At 40.2% G+C, this 9,572-nt stretch overlaps 1 protein-coding gene across 4 annotated transcripts in view; it reads left to right on the top strand.

The window, feature by feature from the left end:
- The window catches only part of DOCK10 (dedicator of cytokinesis 10), a 284,533-nt gene that overhangs the window by 176,701 nt on the left and 98,260 nt on the right, over positions 1 to 9,572 (top strand). For all 4 annotated transcript variants that reach the window (XM_024124566.2, XM_055090256.1, XM_028482208.2 and 1 more), the window contains exons 8-11: positions 3,577 to 3,760; positions 5,021 to 5,106; positions 5,381 to 5,464; positions 5,884 to 6,039. In XM_024124566.2, coding sequence (XP_023980334.1) covers positions 3,577 to 3,760; positions 5,021 to 5,106; positions 5,381 to 5,464; positions 5,884 to 6,039 — 510 coding nt within the window. The remainder of the gene's footprint in view (positions 1 to 3,576; positions 3,761 to 5,020; positions 5,107 to 5,380; positions 5,465 to 5,883; positions 6,040 to 9,572) is intronic.

Raw genomic sequence — 9,572 nt, 5'->3', positions numbered from 1 at the left:
CGGCAGGCGGACTCTTAACCACTGAGCCACCAGGGAAGCCCAACGATTACTTCTTGATTATCATTTTAATGACTTAACATTGCATTTCAGGATTATAAAAATGTCCCATTGGTTTTCTGCTTTGGGTTTTTCTTTTTTGCTGTTTTATACGCCATTATCTTGGAGATTATGGAGAGTGAGATGGAAAACCACTTAGGCATCGTAATCTTCCCCAACATAAGCTTCTCTGCACTGCAAGTAGTTCTGTTTCACTCTAAGGAGAAAAAGATAATTTGGCTTTTGAGAAGTTGTGACTAGAATATTTATTTCATTTACAAATATCCCTTTTTGAGAAACAAGGGCTTGTTATACTTTGCTCAAATTTTTTAAAAAATTTAATATATAATATTGTTGAAGTTGGCAATCATATTTAATCATTTAAAGTACAGAAGGCAATTTAGAAAATCAAGTTTTGTTCACATTTTGTCATGTTTGTTATTAGTTCCTTGACAGCTGCATTTGAAAGCAGGTTGCAGCTCAATCCACTTTTAATTTGGACCCAGTATAAGCATTGTACATAGCTTTGCATTTGCCTGTCCCCATTGTTTACAGCATCAAATTAGTCAAGCAGATTCTTTCTTTTATTTTCAAGACAACACTGAGGTTTGTTTGCATTCTGCTATGCTCAGATGCTTTAGATCTGCTCTTAACTCTGTACTCTTCTAGTTCTTTCCTGAGTGTCCATTTCTGTTCCTGTTGCTTTTTGAAGGGTACAATACTATCATAGCAACGTGTCTCTTTTATACCTGCCCTCGGCCATCTGTCTTCGCCCTCAGACCCTCTGTGTCAGTGCAGGTCACAGGCGGTTTTATGGACCTCCTTCTTCAGCACCCCAGGAAATATGTGGGAGGGTGTGTGGAAGGAGTCTGCCCCACTCCTCATGTGGCAAGCATAGCTTTTAAGAATTTGCATTCTTAAAGAAGCTACCTGGAGGTTGGCTTTGCACAGGACCACCCCGCCTCTGTTTACACTGCAACCAAAATGATCTCAAAATGCAACTGTGGTCTTGTACTAGTCAAGTCATCCTTTCTGTACTCTCACAGAACACAGAGGGTGCTGCAAGAATAGTAGTATTCTCAACACACCATTGTAAAGCAATTATACTCCAATAAAGATGTTAAAAAAAAAAAAATAGTAGTATTCTCATGTTGCAGTAACAATCCTGTTCTCAAAAAGAATTTTTATACCTTGATTTCATACCTCCTCTTCAATACATTCATACAAAAGTTAAGTACATTTATCTTCCAGTTTCACATTTGGGTGATTAATTGGTTAATACCCATCTGCCCTGTTCAACACCTTGTCTGTTTTTGCCCAGCACAAAATGTAAACACGAGAGAACCTCTTTAAGAATGAATACTGTCACTGCACTGAGGATAACTAGTGAGCTTCTGCCCTTATCAGGCTCATGGGCTATTGAAAATGGCAGCCTGCAGGTGAGTCATTACAGGGCAAAGAAATAATAAAAATTGACAATAATATGAAAGTATGGACACGAGCAAAGAGCTTGTCCTTGGCAGAGTATAGAAAGTGCCATTTGAGCTGTGAGATTCCGCAGTGAGGATCACAGTTAGCTTTTTTTTTTTTTTGTGGTACGCGGGCCTCACACTGTTGTGGCCTCTCCCGTTGCGGAGCACAGGCTCCGGACGCGCAGGCTCAGCGGCCATGGCTCACGGGCCCAGCCGCTCCGCGGCATGTGGGATCCTCCCAGACCGGGGCGCGAACCCGGTTCCCCTGCATCGGCAGGCGGACGCGCAACCACTGCGCCACCAGGGAAGCCCCACAGTTAGCTTTTTAGCTAATTCTTCTTTCTCCTTCAATTCCCAAATTTTACTTTTTCTTGAGTCTTGTATGATGCCCCGCTGTCTAGTTTCAGAAACCAGAACATCCCAGGCCATGGTTACCCATTTGGTGTGTGATTGTGCCAGGCAGGTGGCAAAGAAGGAGAACGGCATCTGATGAGTATCTTCTTTGTGCCGGGTCATCTCAGGGGATGTTAAAGGATAAAGGGATTATTTCCTGTCTCCACCACTTGCTGTCCATGTATCCCAAGCATATTTTCATTTGTCTCCCCAAGCCTCAATGTTACCATATGTTAAATGGAATGATACAGTTTCTCTCATAGACTTATTATGAGATTTAAATAAAATGGTGACTGTGAAATGGTCAGCTCAGTGCCAGGTATACAGATGGCAAGTGTTTAGTAAGTGTCATGTGTGTAGCAGTAACCGTACTGTTGTGGAAGTTGAAAGGAGAATGCTATTTGGGGAAGTTTTTAAGAGCCTCCCAAAGAAAGAGAACACTACCAGGAGTATATTAAAAATTATTCTTTCTTGCCACCAAGAAATAGCAATCCTGTTCTCAGAAAGAATTTATACCTTGATGTTTAGCCGCAGTCCTGCACTCTAGCGCCGCTCTCATCTTAGGGTTCTACTATTATTTGTATTTTACTTATCTTAATTGTGTAGATTTTGCTTTATTACAGTTGTGAGTTCTCTAAAGGCTTCAGAACAGTGTGGGTAAGAGTTGAATACTTGTATCAGAGGTACCTAGGAGTGAATTAAATGTGGAATATCTTCAGAAATTCTTACAGCCACCGCAGCTTATATAACACTAGTTTATATCATCAGGGGAAGTTTCTACTTTGCATTTATATTTCTAATCTCATGGCAGGAATATATAAAACTGCTGTAATAATCTGCTTTTGTATTCCCTCTACTTTAAATGTGCTTCTTTGATCTTTAAACAGCTCACTTCTGTGAAAGTTCAATCTAAAGTAGCTACTCATCGCATCAGACCATTTTAATTCTCTGCGCAACAGAGAATCTTTGTTTTTCATTTGTTTGTTCATTTCTTCAATCATTCATTCATTCCCAAGGATAAGAACCTCTTCTGTCCCATTTATAAGATATGACTGTTTTGAACACGCTGTTATTGAATCCTTCTATGTGAGAGCACTGGTACAGGACAGAGTGGTGACCCAGCTCTCATGGTGGCAGATGTAAGGGAGGAATATACTGTTCAAACAAACAAATGAAAGTGAGTAGGCACGTAATCCCAAATTGTTGTGAGTGCCCTGGAGGACAAGAACCTTGTCCTAACTGGGGAACTGGGGAAGGTTCACTGAGCAAGGATAACTTCACTTGAGATCTGAAGAGTGAATACAAGTCACGTAAGTACTCGAAGGGCAAACATCGTGCTGTGTGCGTGAACACATGCATGGAGATTTGGGATGGGAGGGTTGTTTCAGGCCTTTGCAACTATTTGAAGAAGCTTAGAATATACTCCTCCACCTGCCTGAAGATGAAATTTTTGAGCCAACTTACTCATCCAATCAAGAAAAACGTGAATAAAATACCTGTCCTTACAAAAAGGCTTGAAAGAAACCGAACGAAATGATTCTTATCCAGCTAAATTTTTGTCCTGTTTTGGAAGATCTCCTTGATGTCACCTATTGATGAGGAAAGACCCCGTAAAAAACATCTCCCACTCTCTAAGACTTGGTATCTGGTGTTTTTCTTTCTTTTCGTGCCACAGAATAACAGACTAAGAAAATATGCCTTTGAATTGAAAATGAATGACCTGACCTATTTTGTGCTGGCGGCTGAAACGGAGTCAGATATGGATGAATGGATCCACACCCTCAGCCGCATCCTGCAGATCAGTCCTGAGGGGCCCGCTCAGGGCAGGAGGAGCACCGAGCTCACGGAGCTGGGGCTGGGTGAGCGCATGCACAGCCGCCGCCTTTCCCTCGCGGAGTGCGACCTGCGCATTTGGTTCATTTCAGCTGCTGCTAACCCTGGTAGCTGTCAGGTCTAGCTCTTCCAACCCTGAAGTATTCGCTCCAGGAAATCACCCGTAAACCTTTACTTTTACTCAGTAGTGAGAGTCACCACACAGAGGTATGATCTTGAGTTGCCTGGCAATGCTTCGAGGCTGACATCCAGCAAATGATGTTAGGGACCATTGGTCAGCGGTATTAAAAATATACCCATGTCTGATGGGGTGTTAGAGGGGAGATTCAGTGTTTTATAGCCTTTCATTAAATTTAATTAATGAACGTTATACTCTGTAATGGCAAATGTGCATTCTTTCCTTTTAGTTGAAAGGCATCTTTCACGTGTGCTTTTGACCCCACTGAGATCAGCCTAGTTGTGGAAGTTCCATAAATTTTGCAGGGTATTAGAGATTTTTATAAGACAATTTTTTTTTTCTACCCATCCTAATTCTTTCGTATAATTCTAATCCAGGCTAGGCAAAGAGAAGAGAACAAGAGAGAGGAAAGAAAGGATGAAAAGTAGGGGAGAAAACAGGTCTGTAGCCGCATGGAAGACAAGTTCACCTTCAGAGTCAGTCACTCCTAAAGGAACATTACTTTAAGACATTTTTCATAACACATGATATGTTATTTTAAGTCTTTAAGTTCTCATAGTCTACGTAGCATATGAGAGAGTCATGAGATAATAAGGAAGAAAATTATGGTTGATTTTAATACAACTGCTATATATCATAGTAAGTGTTTTACATTCATGATTTACTTAATAATAATCAACTAGAATATTAATGTTTACAGAGCCTTAGAGAGTTTAACTGAAGCTAGAATGTGGGTTTTACAGTGATGGCCTAAGAGTCAGAATTATCCAAAATATATTCATATATAAGAAAACTTTAGTATGCATTAATGAAGTGAGACAAAACAACCTCAAGTATAAATGTAGTATTGTAAGGGTCCAGAGTTCTTATGGACACAGGATGGTGTCATGGAGAGTGTCCCAAAATGATCACCAGGACATCTGATTTCCAGGCCCAGTTCATCTAACAATACGAAATACTAGAGCCAGGACACAGTGAAGGCATCTCCTCACCAATATCCATCCCCCATCACTCGTGAGTCTAACCCAGTTGTTATATGTCACAGGCTAGAGAAATGAATGATTCATGAGGACTATTTAATAACCCAGTCTTGGTGTATCTTTTCCAGATTCCCTGGATAATTCTATAACTTGTGAATGCACACCGGAGGAAACAGATTCTTCAGAGAACAACCTACACCCAGACTTCACAAAAGTAATAAAGCTGACATTTTTCTATGCAAATAAATTTGAATTACTTATTGTTTATTGCTTTCATGGAAAAGATATAAATGCTTTCTTTTAAGATTTAGACTAAGAAACACAACAGTCGAAAAACAAAAGCATGTTTCTATAAGACTGTGGAGTGTTAACGGATGATATTAAAGCAGTGCTGATACTAAGGGGCTATTTCTTGGCCATGTGGATGGAGCTGGGCAGTAAGTTTCTGGCTATTTAGATACTAAGAACTAACACAGTTTTCTCTGTAGTACCTCACAGAAACTGAAGAGATTGTCAAAGCAACTCGAAACACGGAGCGGCTAAATCTGTTCTTGCTGGATCCAGATATAGATGTAAGTCGGAATTCTCTCTAAGCAGACATGAACTTGATTTGTACAGTTGTGGTTTATAATTTAGAATCCTTTTTTTTTTTAGTTTTATTTATTTATTTTTGGCTGCGTTGGGTCTTCGTTTCTGTGCGAGGGCTTTCTCCAGTTGCGGAGAGCAGGGGCCGCTCTTCATCGCGGTGCGCGGGCCTCTCACTGTCTCGGCCTCTCCCGTTGCGGAGCACAGGCTCCGGACGCGCAGGCTCGGTAGTTGTGGCTCACTGGCCCAGCCGCTCCGCAGCACGTGGGACCCTCCCGGACCGGGGCACGAACCCGAGTCCACTGCACTGGCAGGCGGACTCTTAACCACTGCGCCACCAGGGAAGCCCAGAATCTCTGTTCTTATGATGGGTGTTTGTTGAGTAAAACTTTCCAAACTTTTTTAGAGCTTGAAACTTCAGAAGAAGGATCTTTTAGAACCTGAGTTTGTGATCAAACCATTTGAAGAAAAAGCTGCCAAGAGAATCATGATCATTTGTAAAGCTCTCAACTTAAATCTTCAGGGATGTGTTACAGAGAATGAAAACGATCCGGTAACAAATGTAAGTTTCTCTTCCGTTACATCCTATACGATCGGCCAACATCACACCACCCTCGTTAAAATCTTTTATTCAATTCCTGATCTTTCCAGGCACTGAGTTCACACCCTCACTTGTACCAAGTGAGGTACCAAGGGTATGATTGACAGCATTTTTCCACATGAAAAAATGCACAAGTTATGAAGTGGAATTGTCAATATACTGCCATAGAATTTCCCTTTTAACTTAAAGAAGTATCGAAGGGATTATGCTCTAGGGTTCTTTCCATTAAATCAGCACAGTGGTTCAGAGTTTCCAAAGATATTGTTTGTATCTTCTTGGAACTTGAGATGGCTTTTAAATTGATATTTTTATTTTAATATTTATATGTTAATTTTCATGTATATTAGAGAATATTTATAATGAGCCAATCAACCCTGTGTTTTCACAGCTACTACTGCTTATGACAAGGCTAAATAGTGAATCAAGTAAAATAATATTATATAAATATTAAATAAATAATACATGTAAATGGTAGGGAAACAAAGGTGCTTCACTGATATTTGGGAAACATCACTGCGCTCATTAAGTCCATACAAGATTCCTCTTCTTACCAAGTGGGCTCTCTTGAGAGTTCGCTCTTAGTATTCTAGGGGACAATTCTATACTAATTGTAAATGTATGTGTGGGAAGGGGACATTTTGTGAGCATAAATATTATTAAAGGTTGAACTATAAAAAAGGAAATAAAAAGCACTCATAATCCTAACATCAAAAATCATTGTTAATATATGGGTGTGTTCCCTTTCATTCTTTGTTAATGCATTCTGTCCTCATTTCTAATAAAGCATCCCTCAATTGTCATCTTTCACCTTAAAGAAGAAAACTTATTTCCAGATCCATGATACAAGCCACATATGCTTTTAGAAGGTAGAAACAGCATTGTTTTCTCTGCAGATTGCACACACAATCCCGAACGTGCCTTTATTTATGATGTAGTAAAACGAGCCTTGTTAATTTGACAGTGAGTAGCTGGCAAAATGGGTGAACTCTTTCGAAAGACTGTAACCTACTGCCCTTGGGTCTTCAGGCACCTCACTGGTTGTCTGAGCCTCCTTCTTCCTGGTGTAATAGCAGGACAACGGTACATGCTATGGACCTCAGGAGAATGAGGAGAATCAAGTAACAAATGCCTGACCTTCCCACTCACACGTTGTTCCATGCTGGGCAAGTGGCTTAACCTCAGTCTCCTCTTCTGAAAATGGGGAAAATAATAATACTATTTCAAATAGCCATGGTGAAGATTAAATATGGTTCCTGGCGCATAGTAAGCATTCATTAAATATTAACTGTTATTCTAATATGTGGGAAATTGCTTTGAAATTTGTAAATACAATGCATGCAAGGTATTGATGTTTTCAGTGTTACCTGTGAGATTCTTGTTGACAAGTAAGCTAAAATTGAAATGTGTTGCCAGTAAGAATCTTCCTCCAAAATGAAGCTTCCTCATATTTTATAACTGTAACTGTGCACTAGGTTATGTGAGACTGAAAGTACTTGAAGTTGAGTTTATTCATTCTCCAGCAAATATTTATTCAGTGAGCCTACTAGACCCAGACTTGTTCTAAGTACTGGAGAAACAGCAGGGAACGAGATCAACAAGGTCCCTAGCCTCTTGAAGATTAGATTCTTTTGGAAAAGGACCGAAGTAAATAAGGAAAAGAATAAATTAACAACCAAACGTAAAATAGATAGCTAGTGGGAAGCAGCCACATAGCACAGGGAGATCAGCTCACAGGGAGATCAGCTGGGTGCTTTGTGACCACCTAGAGGGGTGGGATAGGGAGGGTGGGAGGGAGACGCAAGAGGGAAGAGATATGGGAACATATGTATATGTATAACTGATTCACTTTGTTATAAAGCAGAAACTAACACATCATTGTAAAGCAATTATACTCCGATAAAGATGTTAAAAAAAACAACAAGATAATTGCACATTGTGCAAAGTTCTTTAAAATAAATCAATATAAAGAGATGTGCTACAGAGGAACTGGGAAGAAAGCTGCTGCAGATGGGGGGCCATGGGAGGCCTCTCTGAGCGGGTGACATTTGAACAGAGACCAAAGGTTGAGAAGGATAAAACGTCAGGTCAGGGCAAAAGATTCCAGGCAGAAGAAAGAACAAGTGTGAATGCCCTGAGACAGGTAAGTCTTGGCAAGTTCTGGGAACTGAAGGGAGATAGTGAGAGGAAGGGCAGACCAAGATCCGGTGGGAGAAACAGTACAGGGTAAGATTAGGTAGGGTCTTATAAGCTGCAGCAAAGAGCTTGGATTTATCCTAGGTGTGAGTGGAGGCTATTCAAGAGTTGAAAGTACATTAAAATGGTGTGATCTAATTTGTGTTTTTAAAACATCCCATTAGAAGAATGGATTGGAGGAAATGAGTTGAACAAGGAAGGCAGTTAGAAGTCTATTACTATAGTTCACATCATGGCTTGCGCTAGGGCTGGCAAGGAGGAGGGAGAGGAACGGATGGATTTGACTGCTGTTTTGTAAATTGAACTGACAGTTTTTTCAGATACATTGCATATACAGGATAAGGGGAAGGGAAATCTGAAGGATGAGTCCCTAGTTTTTGCTTTAAACACTTAGACGCATGGTGGTGCCATTACTAAGAGGACAAGACTAGAGGAAGAGCAGATTTGGGGGGTACAGGCCAAATACTACATTATGGATATGTGAAGCTTAATCAGCCTATTAGATTTCCAAATAGAGATGGCCAGTGGGCAGATTCAAATACAAGTTTGGAACTCAAAGGAATGGCATGAACAGAGATACAAATTTGGAAGTCTGGAACAGGCAGTGACCTAGAGGGAATCATGTAGGAATTTCTATGTGTGTAGGAAACATTTAATGGATGAATAGAGAAGTGACCAAAGAAGAATCAGAAGGAATGGTCATTGATGTAGAGATAAACCAGGAAAGAGGGGGTCATGATGCCAAGAGAGAAAGGGTCAGCTATGTGGAATGGTGCTGAGAAGCTGAATAACATGAAGCCAGAGAGCAGCGTGGTAGATGTGGCCACATGGAGGATGACTATAGCAGAAAAAACTTCCTTGGAGTGAAAACGTTAGGAGGAGTAATCAGAACATACTTTCATTTGGGAGTAAAAAAAAAAACTAGAAACTTAGTTCTTGAAACTATATTTGGAAATATCAGGAAAATTTAACCTAAATTATAATGTCACTTAATCTAAATTTTATTAAATAAAAATAAATGCTTTTTTTGACCGGGTACATCCTTAAGTGTGATTAAAAACTCAGATTTAGAAACGGAAACTCAAAGATAATAGGCTTTTCTTTTCAGTGCCAGGGGCATATGGCTCCTGCCACATGGCTTCGTATCTTTATACTAAAGCCCATATTCAGAAGCTAAATGTGTGTATTTGGGCCAATCTCGCCAGGCAAGAGAACATGTGCAATTCAAAGAGCAGCTTTTGTGAGCCCTTTCTATTTTTTTTTTTTTTTTTTTTTTTTTGGTACGCGGGCCTCTCACTGTT

Source organism: Physeter macrocephalus, chromosome 2 (genome assembly GCF_002837175.3).
Source record: "Physeter macrocephalus isolate SW-GA chromosome 2, ASM283717v5, whole genome shotgun sequence".
Taxonomy (NCBI): Eukaryota; Metazoa; Chordata; class Mammalia; order Artiodactyla; family Physeteridae; genus Physeter; species Physeter macrocephalus.
This window is presented reverse-complemented; position numbering and strand designations above follow the sequence as displayed.